Source organism: Dipodomys spectabilis, unplaced genomic scaffold (assembly GCF_019054845.1).
Source record: "Dipodomys spectabilis isolate Male_0828 unplaced genomic scaffold, ASM1905484v1 ptg000115l, whole genome shotgun sequence".
Classification (NCBI taxonomy): Eukaryota; Metazoa; Chordata; class Mammalia; order Rodentia; family Heteromyidae; genus Dipodomys; species Dipodomys spectabilis.
In genome coordinates this window covers 6,265,107-6,292,645 of record NW_024870792.1, presented here as the reverse complement: position 1 = coordinate 6,292,645, position 27,539 = coordinate 6,265,107, and the positions used below count along the sequence as shown (strand labels likewise).

Genomic DNA, 27,539 nt, shown 5'->3' with positions numbered 1-27,539 from the left:
CATGGGTGGTTTTCCTCGAATAAACATGACTTGTATAGACTTTTTTCTGTTGGTTCTAAAGAAATAAGAGCAAGGGCCAGATGCAGCTGGAGGATGTGTCTTCACAACCTTATTATTAATTATCTGTGTGACCTTATTAACTTATAATTTCTTTAGCCATAAAATTCAGCAATTGACATTTGTGCCCTGCAGGAATATTACAAAAAATAAATGGCTTCTTTAATTTCAAAGGAATTCTGGGAGGATTTCTTAATTTATATTTTATTAGTGAAGGAATAGCTTTTATATTTGTTTGTGATAGCCAAGAATCAAATAATTTCCCTATAAAGTTTCAGTTATATATAAACCATTTGTATTCTTTCATAAAATCTTTAGTTTAAGGATAGCTTCTTGAGAATTAGCATCCTGAAAAATATTTACAAAGTCTCTCATTTGCTTACTATTTGTGTCACCCAGCATTAATAGGAAAGTTAAAGTTTAATAGGAGTCAATAAAAATTTAATATTGTATTTGTAATATTTTATACACTTATAAAAATTGTTAGATATGGGGCTGGGAAGGTGGCTCAGTGGTAGAACGCTTGCCTTGCATGCCTGAGGCCCTGAGTTCGATTCCTCAGCACCACATAAGCAAAAAGAGAAAAGCCGGAAGTGGCACTGTGGCTCAAGTGGTAGAGCGCTAGCCTTGAGCTGAAGAGCTGAGGGACAGCGCCCAGGCCCAGAGTTCAGGCCCATGACTGGACCAAAAAAAAAAAAATGTTAGATATAATGGTTTTCAATATTGATTGAAATAAGGTTTATTATAAAATACTTCAAATAAAAACTAGAATATATCAAACCATATAAATCCCATACTTGCTTTAGATTTTTTTTAAACCGTTGTTTTGTCACTACAGTCAGGACATGGTAGCTTATGTATGTGATCCAAGCTACTCTGGAGTCAGAGATCAATAGGATCAAGGTTTGAGGATAACCTAGGGAAAGAAGTTTGTGAGACCTCATTTCAACCAATGATAAAAAAGCTAACTGTGGTGGTACATACTTGTCATTATAGCTACGCAAGACATGTATATAGGAGGTTCTGAGTCCAGGCTAGCCTAGGAATAAACAAGGAATCTAGTTGGAAATCTAGGTGGGTGCATGGTTACTACCTAAGCATCTATTTAACAAGCACAAGACTGTTCAATCTTTAGTACCACTAATATGTCTCTATATCTATGTATAGTGGATGCCCTCTGTGTATAACTCTCCTATCTCATGTCACCATTATAGATAGCCAGAGATAACAGAGACTATAGTAAATTTGGCATTCATTATTTCTATGTATGCACATATGCAGAAGCCTATGAGTAATACATTGTTCATGTTTAAAATTTTTATAATCATGATTATATATATTATATATCTACTTGTTTTGCTTTGCCTCTAAGCATTATTTTTGTGACTTTATATTTAACATATAAATTTGGAGTCATTACTTTCAAATAATGTGTGCTACTCCATTATGTGGAAATGTTATTTGAATCCATTTTCTTACTTATAAACATTTGGTTGCTTATATAAGATTTTTTTAGGGCTGGGAAGTTAGCTCAGTGGTAGAGTGCTTGCCTTGCATGCATGAGACCCTGGGTTCAATTCCACAGCACCACATAAGCAGAAAAAACAAACAAACCTGGAAGTGAAGCTGTGGCTTGAGCTGAAGAGCTGAGGGACAGTGCCCAGGCCCAGAGTTCAGGCCCCATGACCGGAAAAAAAAAAAAAAAGATTTAAAAAAATTCCAGTATGCTTTCATATAGTAATATGGTAATAAAGTACATGGCACACAAACATAAAGTGCTAGCTCATAACACACTACATAGTGCTGTCTCTATGACAACAGGTAGTTCAGTAACAAGCCTTGCATTTTGTAGAATTCTTGTGCCTATCATTGGACAGAGGGAACCAAAATTCTTACTAAGAATGTCATATACCTGAAAAGTGAAGATATAGCTTGAAGGAATCAAGGTTTTCCAGATGACCAAACTGAATCCTCTGTACCCTGGTATATCAAAATGCATTGTAGATTTTGAAGCTTTGATTTAGCTACAAATATATTTTCATAGAATTCAGTAATTATTTTCTGAATTGATAATATGATCTTACCATTGGAAGGCTACCAATAGATAAATTTTCAGGCTCCCTTTTCTTTTCTAGGCATAGAAAATGTTGAGCCAACATTAGATTTCAGCCTAAAACCATGTGTAACATAGTTGATCTGTGGCTATTTCAAACCACTACTAATTTTCTCTACTTAAAATGTCCAAATACATAGTGGCATTGAAAAATGCCATTGAAAAATATAAAAATGTTTGCTACTTAATGTATTTTAACTGTCTCTGACAGATAGCTTTTGGCATTTGCACTGTAAACTCAATGATTCTCAGTTTTGCCTGCTCTGTGGGTTTCAACTACTTCTAGAGTTCTCACATACTCTTCATAACTCATATTGTTCTCCTGGGTGTCATGTATTTTAAATTCAAATTGGATAACTTATCAGCCAGCTTAAGTTAAATCATTCTATCCTAATAACCTTCAACTCCAAATGATTTATAATAGATTTATTTCTCTTTGCTTCATCTGTCATAGTCATTGGCTTTGTTCTATCACTGTGGATGCCAGTAAAGAAGCACACCCATTCTGAGACAGACCATTCTTGCCCCAAAAAGAAAAGAAATGACAGAATCAAGTGATGACTCAGCAGTGGCACATTACATCCTTTCACATTTCATCAAGGCCAAGCTTACCATCCAGTCTTTCCAATAGGAAGGACAAAAATTTTTAGAAACAATAATACCGTCTACCATAGAGGTCATTTTCTTCTTTAAGTAAATATTCTTGAAATGAACTTTTGGACTATTTACAAAATGAACTTTATTTTTTAAGTTTTGCTAATATACAAGTAAGACTATCTTATCTCTGGGATGGAGTTTTGTTGATTTCTCTATGGAGCAGCAGAAAAAATAACAATTAAAATCACTTCCAAAAATTAATGTGTATTTGCAAGTACCATGAGTATAATTGTGTACTAGGTACAATATAAAATACAAAGATTGGACTGAAATCTTCACCATAGAAACTTATAATAAAGGAAAAGAACTCCTTCATACTCTGCTCCCATTCTAGCTACCAAGGGACTCTCACAAAAAGCTTCCTATAGTATTTTAAGCAGAGCATTCTAATTGGCTCAAATTTGATGAGTCAACTGGTTCAAATCTTCTCATTTTTTGTGTAATGTCACTATTAAGAAAAGTTTTATTGCATTTACATACACGGCAGATTTGAGAACACGAAAGAAAAAGCTAAAAAATAGACTTAAATTTTAATTGTTTTATGTTTGGATACTTAATATATGATCTGCACATCTAAGGCCTTTCCCTCTTAATGAGTCTTCATTCTTTACTTTATTAGCTATTGCCAAATAGCTGATACCTTGGGCACTCAACCCAGTTTTTAATAACCTATCTTTGCACTATTCAATTTCTATTTCAAGATACCTTGGAAATGATTATTTTCTAAAGATAAAGTAAATGATATCATTTTGGGGTGCTAACTACTCTTTAAATGATATTTTATGATGAAACTGTTTAAAACAATACTGTTTGGCTTTTCAATAACAGGCATGACAAATGATCATACTGCACACCAAAATTTATTAAATCATGGGATGATAATAATAATAGCTAACAAAGTGCATTTGGCATTGTTCTAAGTGCTTACATGTGTTGCTCACTTAGTCCTTACAATACCGATGTGGTAAAGTATTAATAATACATTCTTTTATAGATGAGGGATTTATAATACTTCAATATAAATGGAAGTTCAGCTTTTGAAAAGTATTATGTTGGGTAGAGTTTATCAGTAAGGCTCAAGTTGGCTAGTTAAACAGGAAACCAACAGAAGAAAAGGAACTAGTAGCCAAAAGTCATTTAGAAGGTTTCCTGAGCCTTCTATTCTCTAAACAGATTTCAAATAAAAAAAGTTTACGTAATTCTTTTAAGCAGTTAGGAAGGGGAAATTACTATCTCTTTACCTCTAGGTCAACAAATAATAATCCTTTAGTTTTCATGATATATGTATATTGAGGGTATGGAATAATCTTGGACATCTGTCTTTCCTAATCTCCAAAGTAATATAGATGTTAAAGAAAAGTTCAGCAACCATTCTTGAAATCAGAATAGAAACAGAGAGCACTATTTCCACTTTATAAACTTTTAATGGTTGATTACTTGACAGGGTCTGTGGAAGGACAACATGTATATGATAGCTGCATCTAGAAGCAGCAAATAGAAAGCCTAAGAGCAGTTCTTACAACCATGTTAACCTGGAGAGCCTTTGTTTACTGGAGGTATTTTGGTGGACTAATATATATGTAATATATATAATATATAGCATTCATATTATAAAATATATTCAATTAATATAGTCCGAGAACTGATTATTAGAATGGGCCAGCATAAAATACTATGCAAAGCTCTTTCTGAGCTCCCTTGATAGCTTTAAACTTCTAAACATTAGAATTTCATAGGAATATTTGACAAATTGAGAAAAAAATGGATCTGTCAGTAGCTTGAATATGTAAGGAAAAGGTGGTGTTCAATATCGATAATTACATCTATAAAAGTAGACATTAACTTTGCAAGTCATTGATAAGTCAGTTTTAAAGGATTACACAGGCCCCAGTGGCTCACATCTGTAATCCTAACTACTCAAGAGACTGAGATCTGAGGGTTGTGGTTCAAAGCCAGCCTGGGCTAAAAAGTCCATGATACTTTTATCTCCAATTAACCACCAAAAAGCTGGAAGTGGAGTTGTGGCTCAAGTGGTAGAGTAATAGCCTTGAGCACAAAACCTCAGAAGCTGTGTCCAGGCCTAGTTCAAGGCCTAGGACCAACACACACACACACACACACACACACACACACACACACACACACTTTTTTTTTTTCCTATTATTTTTTTTTTGTCCGGCTGTGGGGCCTGAACTCTGGGCCTGGGCACTGTCCCTCAGCTCTTCAGCTCAAGGCTAGCGCTCTACCACTTAAGCCACAGCGCCACTTCCGGCTTTTTTCTTTTTGCTTTATGTGGTGCTGAGGAATCGAACCCAGGGCCTCATGCATGCAAGGCAAGCGCTCTACCACTGAGCCACCTTCCCAGCCCACACTTTTTTTTTTTTTTAAGTTATGCTGGCATAGTATTCGTTGCCATTCCTCCAAACTTGCCATCCCTGAATATATCATTTCTTTCATTCAATATTTATTAAGTAACAGTCAGTGTTAAGAAAGCCACCCCAAAAATGTGCAGTTATCTTTACTATGTCTTCTTTTTAAGAAAGGCAACTTTTTTTTTTTGTCAGTCCTGGGGCCTGAACTCTGGGCCTGGTGCTGTCCCTCAGCTCTTCAGCTTAAGATAAGCGCTCTACCACTTGAGCCACACCATCACTTCTGGATTTTCTGCTTATGCAGTGCTGAGGAATTGAACCCAGGGCCTCATGCATGCAAGGCAAGCACTCTACCACTGAGCCACCTTCCCAGCTTCCCAGCAAGCCGATTAAATGCTTTACATATGATCACTGTTTCCATGTTTTTTCAGTTATAGATAGAAAAAAACCTTAAACATGGCAAGGCTGCCACATTCCAAAGGTCACATAACCTGTAGGTACAGCCAGATTCTCTAGTTACTAATCTAGTATAATATTTTAAGATTCAAGAGATTACTAAATCTAATGCTCAATTAATAGTGCACCTGACACACGCCCTTCCTGTTCTCATGAAAATCATCATGTCAACCTGTGTGGATGGCAGCATTTAAAGTTCATTGTTTCAGGAAATTGTTTAAAACAATTTTTATCCTAGAGTGGAATGTACGTAGCTTCAGGGACTAACTCATAGTTAGTCCCACAGATCCAGTGGATTTAGAGAACCAGTATTGTAGCGAGATGCTTCTATCTTAAAACAATGAAGCAGCTTTTAAACTAGAAAAAAAAAAAAAACCAAACCAAAAAACCAAAAACCCACAACCTCCTACAATGTTGCTTTCAAGCGGACCACCGTGAACAATGGAATCATTGCTGTTTAAAGATTCTGAAGTATGTGGAGTCAATTTAAAACAACAACAACAAAACAACTTTTGAAAAGGAAACCCATTCTATTCTGTATTTCTTCCCTTTTCGTCCTCAAAAGACATCAGCCCTCCTATTGGCTTAAATCGCATAGCTGAAAGGATTTTGCTCATTTTTTCCAAAACATTTCCCATCTGGGTAGAAGCCAACCATGGAAAGTTTCAAGAAAATTTGGGAGAGGAATGAATCATGTCCTGGTCAGCCTTTGAAGGACGGTGGTGCTCAGAGGAGTCAGCCCCTGGTTAGATTAGATAGCTGGGGTCCGCAGTAAGGCCAGACCGGCCCCTCTCCTACTTCGGGTCGGACGCCAGCCCCAGCCCCACGCCGCGGGCCGCCCTGCCCTTTTCTGCGCCCACTAGCTCGTGCCCACTAGTTTTCCACACAGCTCCAGGCCCCAGAGACGATAAGGACTTACCCGCCCCATAAACCACGAGACACCTGAACCCAATAGTCCCCAATTAGAACAGTCCCCAGGAACCTGAACCAAGGGGCTATTCCAGAGCCAGTCCAGCTCCCCTACCTCACACGTCAGTTCGATCCCTCGCCCCGCCCGACTTGCGCAGCCGGCGCGGAGAGAAATTTGACTGCTACTACCACCAATCAGAAGAGAGGTCGAGCGTGAGAGCCAATCGGAGAGGGCATAGGGGGCGGGCCGCCGGCGTCGTCCCGCCCCCGGGTGGGTGCGCGCGGAATGTCCCCAGCCCTCCCCTGCGCGCCCGCCTCAGTGCGGAGCCCTCGGCGGTGTGCGGAGCAGCTACCGGCCCCAGCAGCCTCAGGGACGGCGACGGCGGCGGCTGCAGTTGCAGGAACCGTAGCCGCACCACACCTCAACGCCGCTGACCTCTCCTCTCTTCCTCTCGCCGTCCCTCCCTTAGCCGCGTTCGGGGGACCAGAGCGGCCACCCACGCCCGGAGCATCCTCCTCAGACTTGCGGGCGCCGGCGGACGCGGAGGCATGATGCGGCTGCGAGGCTCGGCGACGCTGCGGGACCTGCTCCTGCGGCCGCCCGCTCCGGTCTGCGCGGCTCTGAGGAGGGCGCAGCCCCTGGCGACGCTGTGCCGGCGCCCCCGGGGCGGGGGCCGGCCGGCTGTGGGCCCGGCGGCCGCCGCGCGGCTCCACCCGTGGTGGGGCGGGGGCGGCCGGCCGGCGGGGCCCCTCGCGGGGGGCCTGTCCAGCTCTCCCTCGGAGATTCTGCAGGAGCTGGGCAAGGGGGGCCCGCAGCCGCAGGCCGGGGCGTCGCCACCCGCAGCTCCGCCGGCGCCCGCTCCCGCTCCCAAGGACAGCGCTGGGGAGACGGACGCGTTCGGCAACAGCGAGGGCAAAGAGCTGGCGGCCGCGGGTGAAAAGTGAGTGTCGTGACCGGGTGGAGGAGGCCTGGTTCTGCTCTGACTTGGGGCCCGGGGAGGGATGGGCTGCTGCGGTGGGGCAGGATGGAAGCCCGGGCTCGCCCGAGAGAAAGAAAGCGATGCCAGGCGGCCTGCATCGTCTGCGCCATGTGATTAGGCCCGGCCCCGCCCGCGCCTTCCCCGCCCGCGCGCCCCTCTGCCGGGCTCCCACTTCCCCTCCCCGCCCCGGCGCGAGTCTCCCCGAGTGGAGCTGTCGTGAGCCCGGCGGGGCTGGCCCGGCTCGGCCCCCGCCCCGGCGAGGCCTGCTGCTCCGCCCGCGCCGCGTGCTCGGCCCCCCTCGGCATCAGGCTGCTAGCGCCTGGCTCCCCGCCCAGCTCTTCGTGGGTGATGCCGCACGAAACATCTCCACCAAGTGACATTTAGGAGTCAGGCTGTGAGCAGAGCTCGTGCCTCCTGACTCCTTGCTTTTTCCAGGCTCTGCCTGCCCTCTCGGTCCCTGCTATCATCCTACTGGAAGCCAGATGTGGCCGAGTGTGCTTCATGCTAAAGAGGTGGCTCCTTCTGGCTTGCGTGCGTAGAGAGCCATCGGGGCACCGGAAATAATGTTGGAGAAATGAGATTAGGTGGAATCGGGTCATGTGGCCTAGAGGATGAGGTACCCTTCACAAACCACCTGTTCACGTTTACACTGGGGAACAGCTTGGGCCAGTTTGATGGCTTCCATGAGAAGGGCGGATTTTGAGAAAATAAAGGTCAGAAAGCTAAAAGATATGACATACAATGCAGTGAAGAATCTGCGGCTTTGTGTCTTGTGGTAGGGTGTTGACTCATCTTACACGTGTATAACAGTAATTTAGTCTCCAAACAAAATTGATCTTTAAAAAAGAATTGAGACATAGTCTTGTGAATATTTTTGGCCCGTGTAATATAGACAAACCTAGATTGTTTTCCTAATCTAGGTGAGCATTTACTTGACTGCTTTCTTTATACCTTTTTTATTCTGACTTTATACTGACACAGTATATCCTGTTCTTGCCTTTTACTCTTACTTCTAGCCCTAGATTAAGTCAAAACGAACGTGTGCACTTTATAATTTCAATCTCAGGCCTACTTGATGTTTTCTGTACTTGAAGTTGTGACCTTCCTAAAAGTTGTTTTCCCAGACTAAAAAATTAATTTTCAAACAAAGCACCTGGTAATGGGAGAAATTTGTGGTATTTGTTGATAATGGTTTTGTAACACAAAATATCTATATATAATCCTGGCATATTATTTAATATTTGATTAGTGTAAATCCCATCAAGTGTTTCTCTGAACTTCTGTTAAATTTTCCCCTCCCTGTAATGTTTTAGACACCTGAATGTGTGTGCTTAATCTCATTTGGGACTCACTTTAACATCATCTGCTTTACCAAGCATGTAATAAGTTTAAATAGATATGCCCTAAGTTAACAGAATTGCAAAGTGCATTTACTACCATCTAAGTTACTCTTAAAGGCTGAAGGATGGGGACTGCTTTCTGTTAAAAATAAGACTGATTCTGTGTCTTTTCACTTGTCCCAAGGGTCCTTCTCACTTTTTCTTGTTGTCAGATAGGAAATTGAACATTTGTCAGATTTACCTGTTTCCTTAAAACTTACTGGTTTCATTGCTTTCTTAATAAGAGATCATCTCATAACAACTTTGGAATGTTATTTTGGATAGTGCCCCATCTTCTTCCTATATAACCAGTTTAAGGTGGGCATTTCTCTAGACTGGCTCAGATAGCCACGGAAATAAGTGCCAATAAGATAACCTTGTCTACCTTAGTTCAAAGGAGAATATGTTTGGTGTGTGTATGTGTTTGTACCAAAACAGATAGACAAGTTTAGGAGCAATTCAGATAGACGACAATACTGAGGACTTTCAATTAATAGTTTGATAGGAGAGTGAATCCCAGCTATCTTTATCTTACATATGCAATTAAAAGAACCTTAACATTGAAGTTATAAATGAAGAGTGTTTTATGGTTAAAATTTCTGTTTCTCCAGTGATCTACTTTCCGGAAGTTGCATCTTATTCCTTGACTCCTTTCATCTTGCCTATGTGTGACAAATATTTGCTTCTGGGAAGTAGCTTCCATTTGATTCTGTGTTCTAATGGTCAAGACTCCAAGGTATAGGTCATCTTTAATCAGCATTTAGGATTCTGCCACACTTTAGAGTGTTACTAAAAGAAATAGCCATGTGAAAATTAAATTAGTTGCCATTTTGTAAAAGGCTTAGAACAATAGTTGGCATGTGTTAAAAGCTATTCAGCTGTTTGTTCACTTAAAGGAGAGTAAAATTGCTTCATTTATTATAAAAACCTGTTAGGTCATTGCCCTTTGAATTTTTATTTTCCAGGAAAAGTTTCTTTTGATGAAGTGTTGCACATCTGTTTTACAAAAACTATGATTTATATTAAATTTCTCCTTTACTTTTCTGGTAAATAAGGTCAGTAAATTTAATGCTTAACCACAGCAATATCATTAGTTCAAATTATTGGGATATTTGCTTCTCTTTCTTTGGTTTAATATTTTCTTTATCTTGCCTTACTTTATAGAAGGCCTTGGGCTATAACCAAGTTATCTGTTTACACAATGAAGTTAATCTTGTTCATTTTTTTTTTTTTTTTGCCCACACACCAGTAGAACTCTGAAACAGTATCCCCTTAGACTATACCATCTTCATATGCCTTCATTTTGATTTAGGTTAAAGTTATATAACTAACATATCAAAGAAGAGTTAGTAACCTTTTCTCCATTTTTCCTGTATTAGTCTTACTTAATTTTGTTACCACTCACTTCCATTTAAAAAAAAAATCCAAGTTTGTTTGGCTCTCTTCATTTCATTAAAAGTTGCTCCATCTGCTTTTCTAGCTCTTTTTGGGTTTCTTCAGTGGCTAAACTGTAAGGCTGACATCTTTATTCCATTCATCTGCCTTTCAACAGTACATCCCTTTTTTCAGCTTTGACACTTACTTTTGTTTAATTAATACCCCAGCTCTGAATCTGATTTTGTTTTCACATTGATGATTTTATGTCTCTTCTTTTCTCTAATTCAGTCTATTGGTAAGATAATTTAATCACCCTTCACCTGGGTATAATGATTCAAGAATTTTAATTAACCTGAATGTTAAGTTTTAACTAACAAGGACATTTAAATCACATATTTCTTTAGTCAAGTTTGACATACTTCATTTCTATAAAGTCTGGAAGTGCATGGCCTATCTTTGTGGAGGATCCTTAGGAAAGGGTATGTTATCTTTTGTTTGGACATTTTAATTTTTTTAAATGAGATTAGGTGATTACATAAATTTCACACTTCACAGCATTGTGGAATAGTGATACTTAAAGTCACAAACACATTTTAACCTTCACAAGGCAAATTGTCAGTATCATGGTCTATAAAGTTTGTGAATTCTATGAGCTTTGACAGTACAACTTCCTTCCATGTCAGGTGATATTTATATTTCTTTCCTTTTGCTTAGTGTAAACTGGTCCCTCTTTCCCTCTCATTCCCTCTCTCCCATCATAATAGAGGTATTAGGCTGGAAAAATATTTGTATATATATTCCTTACCAAAAAAAACAGCACATAAAACACAAAGTTGAAAATATCCCATTAAAGTGGTAGTACAGTTTTTCTTGTCAAATTGGCAGATCCCATCCCTTCCCATCCAAAAAGGATGTGAAGTATAAATTAATTCAGCTGTATTGGGAAGCTGTTTAATATTTATTATCTGTTAAACACATATCCTTATACAGTATGGTTACATAGCTATAGGCATAGTATTTAACATATACTTTTAATTATAATATAATCTTAAAAGTGCAAGCAAAAATTATTACCCTAGCTTTAGAAAGTATAGTGTTTATAGTTTGATAGTTCATATTGTTTTATTTTTAAAAGATTTAAAATTCTAAAAAAATCATTATTAAGGTATTGTGCAGAGGGCTTATTATTTCATAACTCAGGTAATGAGTACATTCCTTTGGGCAGTGTCACCCCTTTCTTCATACCCCAGTTTCCTCTCCCATCTCTGCTCACAAGTTATATAGTTCATTTTCCACATCGTGTAAACTGAGAAGCATGATTACATTGTTCACCCTTCCTCTCTGTTTGTGCTCCGTATTGCCAAAAGAATAAGAAACCAAAGCAAAAGCAAACACCCACAACAATAACAATCTCTCTCACATACACACCATATTTCTATTTCCTGGAGTTTCTTTTGATAAATTAGTTCATGTTCTTAATGGAAAGTATAGACCGAGAAAATCATTGCATGAGCACTGTGAATGAATTTCAAAATAGAATTGAATAATACTTAGGTATTTCAAGCAAACATTGGATTGGGTCCATATAATAGTTCTAATAATGAAGTTGAGACATTTGGCAGATGGAGGTAATATATTTTAGAAATGAAAGAGAATCTTTTTTAAAATAAGATAGCAATTGTATATTGCATGTAATTTTAATTTCTAAAAGTAATCATTGACAGTTTACTTAAAGAGTGAAAAATACATACAGTTTTTCATGAAAGTACATACAGTTTTTCCTTTGAACTTTTTTTTTTTTTGGTCGTGTGACCTGAACTCTGGGCCTGGGTACTGTCCCTCACCTCTTCAGCTCAAGGCGAGCACTCTACCACTTGAGCCACAGCATCACTTCCGGCTTTATCTGCTTATGTGGTGCAGAGGAATCGAACCCAGGGCCTCATGCATGCAAGGCAAGCACTCTACCACTAAGCCACCTTCCCAGCCCCTCCTTTGAACTTTTTCTTTAATATTAAAGTTTTTTTTTCTCTAGAGTTATTAGTAGGTTTTCTTTTTCCCTAAGTGCAGATCAGACACAGTCTTGTGCAGGTTGAGCACATTCGATATCACTGAGCTACCTTCCTGGCCATTTGTTTTAATAGCAAGTAAAAATTACATTCATCATAATATTGTTACAGTCTGATATTTGCATTGAATCATGGATATCTGTTAGCCATTGATAAACATGGGCATGATTTATAGTAAATTTCATTTATAATAAACTTCATTAATATTTAGGTGAAGCTCACTGAACAGAATTTAGATTCTGAATTTTTGTTTCTGAGTTTTAGCTTCTTGTTTTTAGAGAACTGTCTTCCTCAAAATCCGCTAACTCAGGAAATGACTACCAAATAGAATTTAACTTTATCTCTGAGACAATAGAGGCCAAAAAAAGGGAGCGAGAATACCCTATTTTAGTCTGAAACAAAAATCACATTAAGAAATTTTCTGCAGGTCCTTCTGAATTCATAATTTGAACAATTGAGAGAAAGTAGTAAAAGACTTTCCTATATCTGAGGTATTTTAAGTGAAGAAAAATTATGAATAGAAACTGAAAGTCAAATGGTAGGTTTTACATTCTGTAAGGAGCCCTCAGCAATTAAATGCTGTATAAATCAAGGTTGTATTTTATGGTGCCTATATTTTTTTATCCTTTAAATCACTTGCTAATACAGCAGTTCTCAATGCAGCTTAGGGAACAAATACATTTATAAAAATAGTTACTAATTATTGGTGTCTTTCAGTGTTATATATACCTTTCACTACTACTCCAGTTTTATCCTGAAATCTACTCAGGTGTAATACTGCTTTGGTTATGATCAGTGGGTGTGTCTGTGACTACTTGGCAGTTCTCTATCTACCACTAAAATGTTAATGTGCCTTGGCATTCTTGGGAAAGTATGAGACATTCACTATTGCTTACTGAATTCTAAGGAAATATCTGTACAGAATGCACTACTTTTTGTAAAACATAGGACTGTTTATTTTTGCATAATGAATAAAAAGTTGATACTTTAAGAATTTACAAGTATATTTTGCCTACTCATTACTAGAACAGAGTTCTCAAACTTGCCATTGTAATATTTTTCAACTTGTCATTGTAATATTGTGAATGATTGGAATTTCCTTTGATTTTTGGTATAAATTATTGAACCAGTAGAAACTAACTAGGCATTGGTGGCTCAAGCCTATAATCACTACCTAATCAGGAATCTAAGATTTGAGGATCATGGTTCAAAGCCAGCCCAAGTAGGACCATCCATGAGCCTCTTATTTCTAGTTAGCCACCAAAACCCCATGTGGCTCAGTGGTAGAGTGCTTACCTTGAGCAAAAAGACTCAGATACATTGAGCCTACGCTCAATGTTCCTAAGCCCTAAGACTGACAACAACAACAACAAAATAGAAACTTTCTTAAGAACAATTGTTGTTCTTAAATTGTATGAAGCATTCATAAATTGTTCATAATTTTCAGGAATATAAACTAGCAAAGTAAGTCTGAAGTAAAATAAAGGTACATGAGCCTTAAAGTTTATGATTTTTAAGAGAAATTTAGAATGTCCATTTTTAGCAACTCAAAAACAATTAGTTTTGGAAGTGATTTTAAAGAGCATTAATACTAATTTTACCTGTTTTATGAAGTATTGCCAATAAATTATCTAACCAAGTTCCTACAGTTATAGAACTGGTTTTTTAAACCTGTTATTAGCTGTTGAATAAAGTTTTATTGAATTGATTGCTTTTTTATGTTTATGTTTGGATGTGATCTTAAAAACCCATCTTTTCAGCTGCTGCTGTTTTTCCCCTCTTCTGTTACATTATACACAGATTGTTGTCACTCATCTCTACTGACCAAGAGTTCATTCCTGTAGAAAGGCAACCCATTTCATGTTTAGAGCTGCTTTGTTTCTCCTTTGGTATAGCTGAAAGGTGCTTTTTATTATTCCTGTATATTTTAGTTACTCATTTGAACAAGTCACTTTAGTAGTACATAATACCTGCAGTTTTCAAAGTAGAATATGTTACTACAGTACACATATGGAATAATTTTGTTGTTAGAAAGACACAGGCATTCTGGGCTTAACCTGGCTAGGTCCTTGTCTATCCTTCCTGAAACAGGTAAACTGCTTCCTGTTTCTAATGTTTCCTCATGTGCTTTTTACTATGGCTTTTAAATAAATTTCTTTAGTGAAGTCCAATTAAAACAGCAGCTTTTATTTAAAAGCTCATCTTTGCTTCATACAGGATACAGTTTTAACAAGGCAGAACAAAAATTTAGTTATCTAACATGAGTAATTCCCTTGTTTGAATTTAGGTTGACAGTCCTTCAATAGGTATAGACCTCATCTTTCATTCTGAGAGAATTCCAGATATTCCTCCTAAAGTAGGTTGCTAACAACTGAACAACTATTTTGAATATAGTTGGTGTGCAAAGAAAGGAAAAATCTAGGATTAGGACTAGCTTTCTGGGGCTGCTTCCCTTCCAGCTATTGAAGAGACTTATTTGTGTGACATTGGACATGGCTGGTTGGTAGAGTAAAACACTGCTTCTTTTCATGTTGTAGGTTGGACCTGAATTTAAACTTTGTATGTATGTATTTTAGGAAGAGGGCATAGTCTCCTCCCATTTACTGGTTAATCTTTCTCAACTTTGAAAATTAGACACTATAGTAACTTTTAGAAATAGAAAAAAACACATATATACATCCTGTGTTGTGTTATCTAGTCTTTGTATAGCCTAGGAATACCTGCCTTTATCCTTTTAGTCAATTTTCTTTGCCAGAAATCCTACTCTGTTGCTGTGCTTAACATGTTTCAGGTTCAATATAAAACCACCTTTCAGATTCAATACATCTTTCAGGCTGAAAATAAAACCACCTCTTCTAAAAAGCTATCTTATTATCATAGTGGAGTCAGTCCAATGTCTAGGATTTCCTAACTCTTTTCTTGTAATTTCTCATTGCATACATGCCTCCTTGTTCCCTTTCTAGACTTTAAAATTTCCCAACATAATGCTGTATATACACCTTCATCTATCTTTTTCATTTTTGTATAGAAATCTTCCTTTCCTCTTTTCCTCTCTTTCTTGTGGTATTTGGGTTTAAATCCAGGGCCTCACACATGCAAGACAAGAACATTATTATTGAGTTCTATCCCTAACACTCCCTACCCTCTTCACATTTTTTAAAGGCAGTTATTTTGTAAAGTTTAATGTAGGGAGATGAATGAGTAAAAGAGCAAGTATAACAGTGGTAGTAAAAGGATTGGTCAAAGCAGAAATTAAAGAGAGACTAAGAGAAAGTCAAGGAAAGAATATAAAGGTATTAAAGAATGGTAGGATTTTTCTTGTAGGTATGTCATTTTACTTCCTAAGTATTATAACAATTTTATCATGAAATAAGAACAGAATCTAGAAGGCTAACTTGGATTTATAATCACTGAGTATACAATTTGAAAGCCTCCTATAATCTTTTTTTTATTTGAAATTTTCTAGTTAACTATATAGTTTCTGAAAACTAGGTTTTAACATTTGTATTTTAATAGCAAGTACTTTATGATAAAAACATTAAATTAGATCAGAGAAAAGACAGTAAGGTAAGAATAAAATTTGGTAAAATTTCTATGATTTTGAAAGAATGAGGAGAATATTTGTATTCTGTTTATCAGAATATTGATTGTAATTCATTCTTTCAAGATAGTCTTTTCTTCAAGGCAGGCACTGTACCACTTGAGCTACACCTCACTTTCAGCTTTTGCTGTTTAATTGGAGATAAGAGAGTCTCCGTTTTGTCTCCTTAGGCTGGATTTGAACTATGATCCCCAGCTCTAGGCCTCCTAGTATCTAGGATTACAGGCATGAGCACCTCCTAGTATCTAGGATTGCAGGCATGACGCTTAGCTTTTAAATGCTGAAGTTTTTTAAAAATAGATTTTGACCATTGTTAGGCATGCTTAAATTATTTCTCCTTTGGATAAAAATTAGTTTCTTGTCCAGAGCAGGTAAATATTTACCCTTTTGTTAACTATGGCAATAACATGGTCATTTTAATTTTTTTTGCACTAGGTACCATAAGTTAAAGATGTGTATATTTTATGTTATTTACATAGCTTTTAGACAAAGCAAATACCATTTACTGGTGTGGTAAATATGTAGAAAGCTTATTCTGCACTTTTTAAAAGTGATAAACTGCCACTCTCTGATGTTTATTTGACAAACCATTTTCTGTAAATAATTGGAATGTTATCATCCATGAATTTTTTGACAGCTGGCTCAGTCTTTCTTGAAATATTAGGTCATCAGCATTTTTGACCTTTGTTAAGGGTATTAGATCAAGATAAGACCTAGAAAAATTGTTTCTTATAAATGTAGTAATTAAACAGTAAGTTAGACTCACCATAGTGTAGTAATGAGTACTTGAACTCTACATTAAGAGAAACAGGGATTCTAAATTCTTTGCTACTACTGTGTAACCTTGGAGAGTTTCTTAATTTCTTTCAACTTTCGTTTCTTCACCTTGAAATAGAAATACTCTTTTCTTTTTAACAAATGATAAATTTGTTAAGTCTGAATTCCAAGGAAATAGTCTTGCATTTTATATAATAATTGTCTCTATCAAAAGATCAATAGAAGATTACAGTGTATGTAAAGCACTTAGTAATATCTAGAACATAAATGATCAACAAATTTCAGCTATTCTTAAAATACTGAAGATTTTTAACTGTCCAGTAGCAAAAATTGTTTCAGGGAATAATTATATATACAAGACATGTCACTGAATTTTTAAATAATAACCTTAATTTTAAAAAATTCATATAATTTAAGGTTAATTTTTAAAACTAAAATTTTGTTTGAAATTTTGAAAACATTAATGGCAACATAAATATTCCCTTTGAGAACTCTTAAGTTCTACTGTCCTTTAAGATAGAATTACAAAGATCAATAGTAGTTTAGAAAGTAACTAAATATACTCAATTATATTAATATATGAAACTACTACATAATTGTTAACTCAAGCAGGAATCTATATAATTTTAAACAGGCAGGATTGTGCCAGTTTTGTAGACAAAATAATTTTCCTATGAAAGTTTCTACTGAACTTAATGACTAGATATCTGTATCTCAAGGATATAGAATTGACTATATTCTAAAATTCTTTCTTGAAACTCTTTCCTGAATATTTTATATTTGTATTCTGTGTTTTATACATACAAATATATAGGTATTTGTATATTTTCCTAACACATTTTAACCATCATATAATTGGTGGGGGAGTAGATTGATCTTAGACATATAATCCTTCCGTATATCACTATGGTGTTTGTGATCATTCTTGATATTCTGAATAATAAAATGTTTTCAGTTCCTACACAAGAAATGACAAAGCCACACAAAAATTTTATTAACCTTAGCGTTATATTGTTCTAGTTTAATTAAAATGTTAATGTGTTTTTATGATAAAACTTATAATTAATAGTCTCTATGGTTTGTATAATTCAATCTCTTTTGTTTGTTTGTTTGTTTTTTGGGTCTGGTCGTGGGACCTGTACTCTGGGCCTGGGCGCTGTCCCTCAGCTCTTCAGCTCAAGGCTAGCGCTCTACCACTTGAGCCACAGTGCCACTTCCGGCTTTTTTCTTTTTGCTTATGTGGTGCTGAGGAATTGAACCCAGGGCCTCAGGCATGCAAGGCAAGCACTTTACCACTGAGCCACCTTCCCAGCCCTAATTCAATCTCTTTTGTGAACTTTCATTGAGTAAATTACTGTCCCTTTCAGATTCTACAATCAGGTTCACTACTGGAATTATAGTCAATAATTATATTTTAAAAGATCATGATGTTGACCCCTACCTGGATGATTACTGAACTCTGGGGTTAATATTGATTGATTATACTGGATTTTATAGGAAGGCATTACTGTAACACATTGCTAGGCATTAGACCACTGTAGATTTGGTAAATAGGATTTCAAATCTTAGGAGTAAATAAATACCTATGTAATAATTTTTTAGTTTTTTTTTTTGGGGGGGGGTCCGGTCAGGGGGCCTGAACTGTGGGCCTGGGCACTGTCCTTCAGCTCTTCGGCTCAAGGCTAGCACTCTACCACTTGAGCCACAGTGCCACGAGCCACAGTGCCACTTCTGGCTTTTTTCTTTTTGCTTATGTGGTACTGAGGAATCGAACCCAGGGCCTCAGGCATGCAAGGCAAGCACTCTACCACTGAGCCACCTTCCCAGCCCCTTAGTTGTTTTTTAGTATTATTTTTAGTGATACTGGTGTCATTTTGGTAAATCAGTTTATATTATGACTTTTAATCTTGGCTAATTGATCAGTTTAGCTGTAGTCTGGCTCAACAATTAATAATGGACTTAGTTAAAATAGTTGCACAAGAATTAATAATGTTTTTTTTTTCTCCTTCCCCTTTAGTAAAATAAAACAGGGTCTGTTACCTAGCTTGGAAGATTTGCTGTTCTATACAATTGCTGAAGGACAAGAAAAAATACCTGTTCATAAATTTATTACAGTAAGTTTTTATATTTTTCTATCTTTTAAGAAGTTTAGTAGTATTAAATCAGTAATGGAGTATTATTGAAATATAATCTTAAATCTCATCTGATATGTAGATTCTGACTGACATTGTTTCTCTTACTATGTTTTCAAATTTTAACATGCTCATTTCAAGGTAATCAGTGAAAGAAAATGAAAGAAACAATGAGAAACTTGTCCAGAAATTGGGTAATAGTGACACAAAGGCCACATACATGATCAAGTCTTGGGTAGATGTTTTTGTGCACAGGATTAAAACTTGTATTTGGAATAAGCATATACATTATTTGCACTATATATTTACAAACTCTTATTTTTTTAAAAACAGGCACTCAAATCTACAGGATTGCGAACGTCTGATCCCAGGTTGAAAGAGTGTATGGATATGTTAAGATTAACTCTTCAAACAACATCAGATGGTGTCATGCTAGACAAAGATCTTTTTAAAAAGTAAAAATTTCTGCCAAACCTTTAATGGTGATTTGCTATGTTATGTGGTGATTTTGCTTTCAAAACAATATTGCATCTTTGAAGGCCAGTGCTTTCTACATATTGGATTTATTTGAAGAACAATGATGTTATTATATACGAGTTTGTTATACACTGGGTTAACAATGTATTTTCTTTAAACCTGTGGTAAGGAAATTTAGCTGTGGATGTTTCCAGTTTATCTTACCTGGATATTGCGTACAGTTTGGGAGTGCTCTGTTGAACACTATCTGCACATCTTGCAAGCTTTCTCCTAGTTCTTTTTATTTAGAAGGTGATTTAAATGACATTCCAGAGCTTCATATAGCTCTGTGTTTCTTAGATTTACATAGGACATTATATGCTTCTCTTTCTTTAGCCTTATTAAGACATGGGCTTTTGACTTTTAATTTCTCTCACAGTTAAGAACTAAAGACAATTTGGGAGGTTAAAACCCTTAATTTGGTTGAATGGGAACATTTTTGACATTTCTGTATTTGCGTGTTTATTTTCTTCATTACTCATTTTAGTTTGATGAATAAAAATTTAACGGACAGCATGTTTGTAATACATCGTAAAGTTAAATATTTTTAAATTACTAATTGAGGGAACCACTAAGGAAACTTGCATGAAGGTGAAAATCAAGACACCGGCCTTCTCTAAATCATCTTACTTTGGATATCACTTACAGTTTGGATGTACTCAATAAAGGCTTAAAAGTGAAGTAGACCCAAATAATTTCTGCATCTACTTTGAAAGTTTATTTGTATATGTGTATATAATTCCCTTTAGGTTCTTCAGAACAGGGGGAGTTGAATGACAAGTTGTAGATATCTCCTGGGAATGTCCTAGATCATTAAGTTATAAGAAGGGATAAATATTTTATTGAGATCCTTTTAAGTTTCCTAGCATGCTGTAAAGCACTGCTTACAGTTTTGTATTTTTATCTTTTCTCAAAACATTCTTGGTTCTGTTACCTCAGCTGATTTTAAAGTGTGCCGATTAGTCTTGCTTTGCAATTGGAGTTTTGTGTCTATGGAATCCTTTTTCATTGTGGAGGGAGAGAGTTTAGTTCTAGACTTATTTGTTCCTTTGCAATAGGGATTATTTTATTTTTAGTGATGTATGCAACGTGTAGTGTCATTTGGGGAGTTATTTTGCTTTATCTGTGAGTATAGCTTGCAAGTGGCAAATATATTTGTAGACAATAGATACGAGAAACTAACCTTGGAGTTTTAAGTAGTTTCATATTTTATATATTTAATTCTGTTCAAAATGTTCTGTGCTTTAGAAACAAGCTATGTTTAGGAGCACTTCTGTGTGTGTGTCTTTGTTTAATTTGTAATAAAGCCTTACAGACAGATGTGAACAGTAAATCCTGTTTTGCAACCCAGAAGAATATGAGATTTTGGTACATGTAAAAAGGAATATGATTCAGTAGTTGGCAGTGTTGGCATTTGTTAGCTCACACAGGTTGGCTCTGAAAATAAAGTTGATATGAAAGCTAAAAAACAAAAGAAACATGTTAGGTTTATACAAAATTAAAAGCAGTTTAAATACTCTGAATTAAGAAGCCAAATGAGCTTAATTATAAAATTTTCCATTTATAATTATACTAACAGACTAAATGTTAACACAATTTTCACAAAAGTCTATGGTTTTAATTCAACCACTTCCAAACTTCACATGTGTTTTGTAGTCCATATAAGTACAGATATTAGTAGTCCACAGGATTTTTATTTTCTTCACTAGAATGAGGTGACTCAAAATCACCTTTTCAGATCATCTGGAAAGATAATTACTTCAGAGAAGTTTCTTTTCTATTTCCAAATGTAAGAAGTTATTTAGTTTGTATTTCCAGAAGCAAAATATATCACCTCCAAACAGCTAGGGAGGAGGTGTTAAAATGTGAATTTATATAAAGGTGGGTAGTTTTGGTTGAAGTCAAAGTGTTGATGTTTCATCTAAAATACTCAAGGAGTTTGTCAGATACTCATGTCTATAACTTCCAACAACTTGGGAGGTGGAAGGATTATAGTTGGAGGCCAATCTAGGCATAAAGTTAGGTTCCATCTAAATAAGAGCGATATGGTGGCATAAGCCTACCTCTTACTGTGCAGGGGGCAGTGGCAGTAAGTTGGAAGATCATGGTCTGAGGCTGGCTCTGGGCAGAAAGGGAGACTCTTTCTAAAAGTTATCTAAAGCAAAAATGAGCTAGAGATGCAGCTCAAGTAGTAGGTTACCTGTCTAGCAAGTGTGAGGCCATTGTAGTAATGAGAGAGATACTATGATGTATGATTGTTTTTTAAATGGAAAAATGAGTTCTAAAACTCTTTATATTGCAGCCTTTGACTGCCTGTGCCCAGCTACATAGTCAGTTGCTTTTAGTGTTAATAATCCTTTAATAAAAGTAAAAAAAAATGCTGAAAACTGCTTCTTTATTCATACATGTTTTAACTTTATAAGTAATAAGGCTGTTTTTATCTCTGGTCATAATTTTCTGGTTTTTTTTTTGTTTTGTTTTTTTTTAGAAAATGAGTGGTCTGCATTTGTAATTATTTGGTTTTCTAAAAAAATTCTTTTTATTGATGAATCATGTGTATGAACTGTTGTAAAACATTGATATGTACTATATAGCTGTTAGACCTAAGCATTTAAAAAGGAAATTATTATTCCTAATAAACAGTTAAAAAAATCTAAACAGAACACAAAGATGTCACTCATAAGTATTTCCTCCTAACAATTCATTTTATATGACTTTTTATTTCCCAGTTAGACTAATGACATTATTTAAAATAACTTTCAAGAAAACTATTGGAAGGGATGGGAAGGGGAAATAAAGGGGGAGACAACAATGCTTGATAAGAAATGTACTCATTACCTTGCCCATGTAATTGTAACCCCTCTGTACGATATTTTCACAATTAAAAAAAAAAACAAACGGGCTGGGAATGTGGCTTAGTGGTAGAGTGTTTACTTACCTAGCATGCATGAAGCACTGGGTTTGATTCCTCATTACCACATAAACAGAAACATCTGGAAGTGGCACTATGGCTCAAGTGATAGAGTGCTAGCCTTGAGCAAAAGCAGCTCAGGGACAGTGCCCAGGCCCTGAGTTCAAGCCCCCAGGACTGGCAAAAAAAAAAAAAAGGAATTATTATTTGAAGCATTTATCAGTATGAAGTTATTATAACACTTTTAAGTGTTATATTTTCTCCCATCATTGGTAATTCATCATTAAAGCTATTGCCATAGCTTTTTTTATTTTATTTTTTTTGGCCAGCACCTTCTGCTAGATAAAGCAAGACAAAGGAGAAAATCCAAATATTGCTAACAATAAATACTCATAAGCCTTAAATCCTCCTTTTAAAGATTCTGATTAATTAGATTCAAATAGTGGTTTCATTGAATTTGATCCTTTTCATTTGTAACTTCTTATAAAATGAAGACATTTGATTTGATACAAAGATAGTAGTGCAGGCTTGGGAATTAGGCTTTTTGAAGAAGGTCTCCTTTGATACTCTCTTGCAAAATTGATACTTCAAGTTGAAATTTTAAAAGCTATTGTAAATATCTGAGATATATTACATTAACATTTTAGTTTTAACATTAACATTTTGTTTGGAAACTACTTGAAATTTATTAAAGTTTGGAAGCTTAATAAAATATTTGTTAGCTCTAGAATGTCAGCTAATACTACATTTATAGAGTAGAAATCGTTAATTTTTTAATGTATTAGATCCTTATCACTGAAACTATAGCCCTTTATACATTAGAATTTTATTTTAAATCTGTATATTAAGTTCATGTTAGCCAAGTAAATATATAATGTTTTCATTAACATTAGAAGTATGAAACCTGGTTTTTAATTTGGTGTTTCATCTAGAACTTGAATTAAGATACTGAAATTTGAAAATTTCTTATTTAGAACTTGTGCATTTGTGAAATAGAGAAATTCTTCACAAAGCAATAATATTTTGAGGGTTAAACAAAATAATACCTGTAACTTAGTACTTATTTAAAAAAGAAAGTCAAGGCTTTTTTAAAAGTCTGTTGTTCAGATATGGCAATGTAGTATCAAATTGCTTATCTGTGAGGAATCCAGTTACATAAATAACTTCTCATAATAATAGTTTGGCTTAGTATTTCGACACTTGATTATTTTATCTTTTAAGCACTCAAATCTTAATCTGTTAAGATTTATTATGGTGTATATTATGGTTTTGTTTACATGTCTAGCATCTTTTCCTTGATTAAATATTGTATTACTGGGTTACTAAGACTCAGAAATCTGAAGCTATCTTAATCTCAGAGTGATAAGGATGGTTGTAAGCCATTTATGAAACGCTTCTTTAAGGTTACATTAGTGTGCTGATTTTCTGGCTTAAGTCCTTTTTATTACACAGAAAAACATTGAAATCACTAGATTTCATGCTCTGCTAATCACATGGCTCACCATGAAGTTGAAATCGGTTTTAACATTTTTACTTGACCATGTATTGTATATCTTATGTCAAATAGAACAATGTAACTTAGCATTCTAGTTTATCAGGTGTTATAAAGTTTATTATGGTATTTTTGTGAAACTTTATTTAAAATTATATATTACTTTTATAAGCATTTAAGTATTTCAGTCATACTTCATTAGTCAGACTATATAAGGTTGTCTTCATCTCTAGTTTCTCTCCTTAATATGTCTTTCAAAATTCTAAAGAAAAATAATGAATGTGAAATTTTAATTTTTTAATGAAATATTTGTACTAGAACTAAGAGGGATATATTTGAAGTTAATTTAAAAGTAAACAAAGTCTCATCTGTGATTTTTTTTTTTTTTTTCCTGGTCCTAGAGCTTAAACTCAGGGCCTGAGTGCTGTCCCTGAGCTTTATTGTTCAAGGTTAGCCCTCTACCTTTTTGAGATATAGCTCCACTCCCCCCAGGTGATTGGAGATAAGAGTCTCACAGCCTTTCCTGCCCAAAAGGGTCCTTCAATCTCAGCCTCCTGAATAACTAGGATTACAGATGTGAGCCACCAGCACTGGCTCATTTGTTATATTTTAAAGTGATTTTTGTTAGCCAAATGTCATGCTGAGTGTCTATTAAAAAGAGTCAAAAAACTGGGAGGATAAAAAAGTGTTTTAGATCGTCTTAGTACTTAAACCTGGTGGAATGCTGTTACTTTATGACACAGTTTTTAGGAACATCTGAGTTACTAAGTTCAGCTTATAATGACGTGAAAGACTGCTGGATGGAAGGAATAATATATGAAGGGAGTAATTTTTTGAAATATATTAGTATAAAATGAATTTCTCTCATTTAAATATGATATTAATATCCTCTTAATTAGTGCTGTTATTATTAGGTACTAATTGAAAGGCATCCAGTTATTAATATTTTTCTTACATTCCGCAGATGTGTTCAAAGCAACATTGTTTTGTTGACACAAGCCTTTAGAAGAAAGTTTGTCATTCCTGACTTTATGTCTTTTACCTCACACATTGATGAATTATATGAAAGTGCTAAAAAGCAGTCTGGAGGAAAGGTAACTTTGGATATGTATATTTTCCTAAACCAATTGCTTAATAATTCAGCTCAATTTAATATATAGAGAATAAAGTTGTACATATAAGTGTGTTTGTGTATATATATATATATATACACACACAAATATATGTGTGTGTGTATGTATATATATATATATATATATATATACAGAAGTATATATGAGTATGTGCTAGTATTAGAGCTTGAATCCAGGGCCTTGTGCTCCTTCTTGGCTTTTTTTGGCTCTAAGCTGGCACTCTACCACTTGAAGATCTACTTCTGGCTTTCTGCTGGTTAATTGGAGATGTGTCTTTCATATTTATTTGCCCAGTCTGGCTTTGAACTATAATCCTTAGATCTCAGCCTTTCCTGAGTAGTTATGGTGCCTGGCTAGTTTTGTTTATTTTTTGTTTTGTGATGTTGATGAGTAAACTCAGGGCCTTGTACTTGCTAGGCAAGTGCTCTTCAACACTGAGCAAAATTTCCAACACCAAATTTTTTTTTTAATTTAAAAATTTAAATCAAGTATCTGGATTTAAAACATGCTTTTAAAACATATTTCTGAGGGGAAAAAAAACTAAGTTGTAAGAATTTTTATTTTCTAGTGATTGAGGTGACACTTCCTTGGTTTTTTTTTTGGGGTACTGCCTTTGTATTTGCTTAAACAGTCCCTGTTTTGCATTTTTTTCAGGATAGGGTCTCACATTATGCCCACATTGATCTGGACTCTTGTTCTCTTATTTGTGTTTCCCTTAATTACTGGGTTGACAGGTGTGTGCCATTGTGCTCAGTCCATTGTGCTCCCCCTGTAGTTTAAGATGATATACCTGTAACACTGTAATCAGCCATTTGTTGAGATGGAGATTTGTGTATTTTCTCTCTCTGGGTTGGCCTCATACCATGATTCCTCAATCTTTGTCTCCCAAGTAACTAGAATTATAGGTTTGACCCACTGCACCTGGCTTTTAATTTATTAATTCATGGCCTTGAACTTGCTAAAAATAGATGCTCTACCATTTGAGCTACTCTTTCAGCGTTTTTTTTTAACATTGATTATTTTGAGGTAGGATCTCACTTATGCTGGGCAGCCTCAACTGCTGCCCTCCTATTTTATGCTTCCCCCTGTTATTGAGGATGACAGGCATGTAGCACCTTGCCCAAGCCATTGGTTGTGATTGAGTCTTGCAAATTTTTTATTTTGTGCCTCAGATCCAGTAATCTAGGATTACGAGCTTGAGTCACTGCACCCATATTAAACTTTGAATTAATTAAAATTATATTATTGGGAATTTCTACATTACTGATATCTTTGAACATTGAGTAAAATGTTTCTCATTTTAGAAAGTAATTTTAGGACTAGGAAAGTGGACCCTGGATTCACACTTCTCCCTTCATTCAGATTTTTCTTTTCCCCAAATAATAGTAGGGCCTAGTTTATACCATCTCTGTTGAAAACTTTTAATTTCTTTTAGCTTTGGGTAGCTTTATAATATGACATCTTGATGATTTCAGTATAAATTATTACTATTTATTCTTATATTCCTAATTTTTTGGATAGTGAAACTCTACAAGCACCTGATTTTCTTTAAAAAGTCAAGTTCAAGTTCTTTTTTATTTTCCAGTTTTTTTCTTGTTTTTCTGAGACAGGGTCTCACTATATAGCCTAGGCTGACCTTCTACCCACTATAAAGCCTAGGCTAGCCTCAAATTGGTAATCTTCCTACCTTACTGTGAAAATGAACCACTGAACATAGCTAGTTCTTTGTTTTTGAGCAAGTAATGAAGAGTGAGAGAAGTCCTTTAATCTTACCCTGATCCTCAACTACAGAGCTAGTTATTTTTGTAGAAGCTAAGGTGAGATAAAACTTTTTTAGTAAAAGAAAATATATTATTTGCCTATATTAAATGTTAATTTCTTTCCCATATTTTGATAGGTTGCAGACTATATTCCTCAATTGGCCAAGTTCAGTCCTGATTTGTGGGGTGTGTCCGTTTGTACAGTAGATGGACAGAGGTATGTTTATTTCAGATCTATGACAACCAACTGTAATGTTTAAGCTTGTCCTAACAGTAAGAGAACCATCTCTTATAATGGAAATTAATCTTGACATGAGTTTCAAGAGGGTAAATATGTTTAGATTTTAGTGTAATTTTTCAATGTAGATTTCAACTGAAAGTAATTTTAAGTTTTTTTTTTTGAGGTACTTATCTTTTCATTGTTATAGTAATATTATTTTAGTTTTATTCAAGGAACTGCAGTTTTGTATTTGCTTAAAAAACATCATGTTATACTGTAATGAACTAATAAAATTAGTCACCATTTCTTACTTATTTTGTCATTAATTTTGTTCCTCATGTTCCTCATAATGTGTACATGGGAACTTTTGTTTGACTGTAGGTGGGCATAACCAGTATAATGAATCATTGAGTAAAGTGGGCTTTTATTTTGTAGATGTAATTTAATCCTAAATTTGTTAACACTAACGATTAAGTCATGTTTCCTTATATAATTTTAAGTTTTACTTTTCAAGATAATATTTCATTTAAAGCCTTTTCCTCCATTAAAAAAATTTTAATCTCCTCATTGCCTTTATTCTAGTGCTTCGTACTTTTTTAGTAATTACCCTCTGAAGCATTTATAATAAAAAGCA

At 35.7% G+C, this 27,539-nt stretch overlaps 1 protein-coding gene and 1 non-coding gene across 3 annotated transcripts in view; both read left to right on the top strand.

The window, feature by feature from the left end:
- The first annotated feature begins 6,871 nt into the window (after window positions 1-6,871).
- Window positions 6,872-27,539, top strand: part of Gls (glutaminase) — a 79,288-nt gene continuing 58,620 nt past the window's right edge. For both annotated transcript variants that reach the window (XM_042688379.1, XM_042688380.1), the window contains exons 1-5: window positions 6,872-7,502; window positions 18,759-18,855; window positions 19,207-19,328; window positions 24,757-24,886; window positions 26,823-26,902. In XM_042688379.1, coding sequence (XP_042544313.1) covers window positions 7,111-7,502; window positions 18,759-18,855; window positions 19,207-19,328; window positions 24,757-24,886; window positions 26,823-26,902 — 821 coding nt within the window. In that variant the 5' untranslated portion in view covers window positions 6,872-7,110. The remainder of the gene's footprint in view (window positions 7,503-18,758; window positions 18,856-19,206; window positions 19,329-24,756; window positions 24,887-26,822; window positions 26,903-27,539) is intronic.
- On the top strand, window positions 20,658-20,778 carry LOC122115077. Its single transcript, XR_006148692.1, has one exon. It is a non-coding gene; the product is annotated as a small nucleolar RNA SNORA40 (small nucleolar RNA).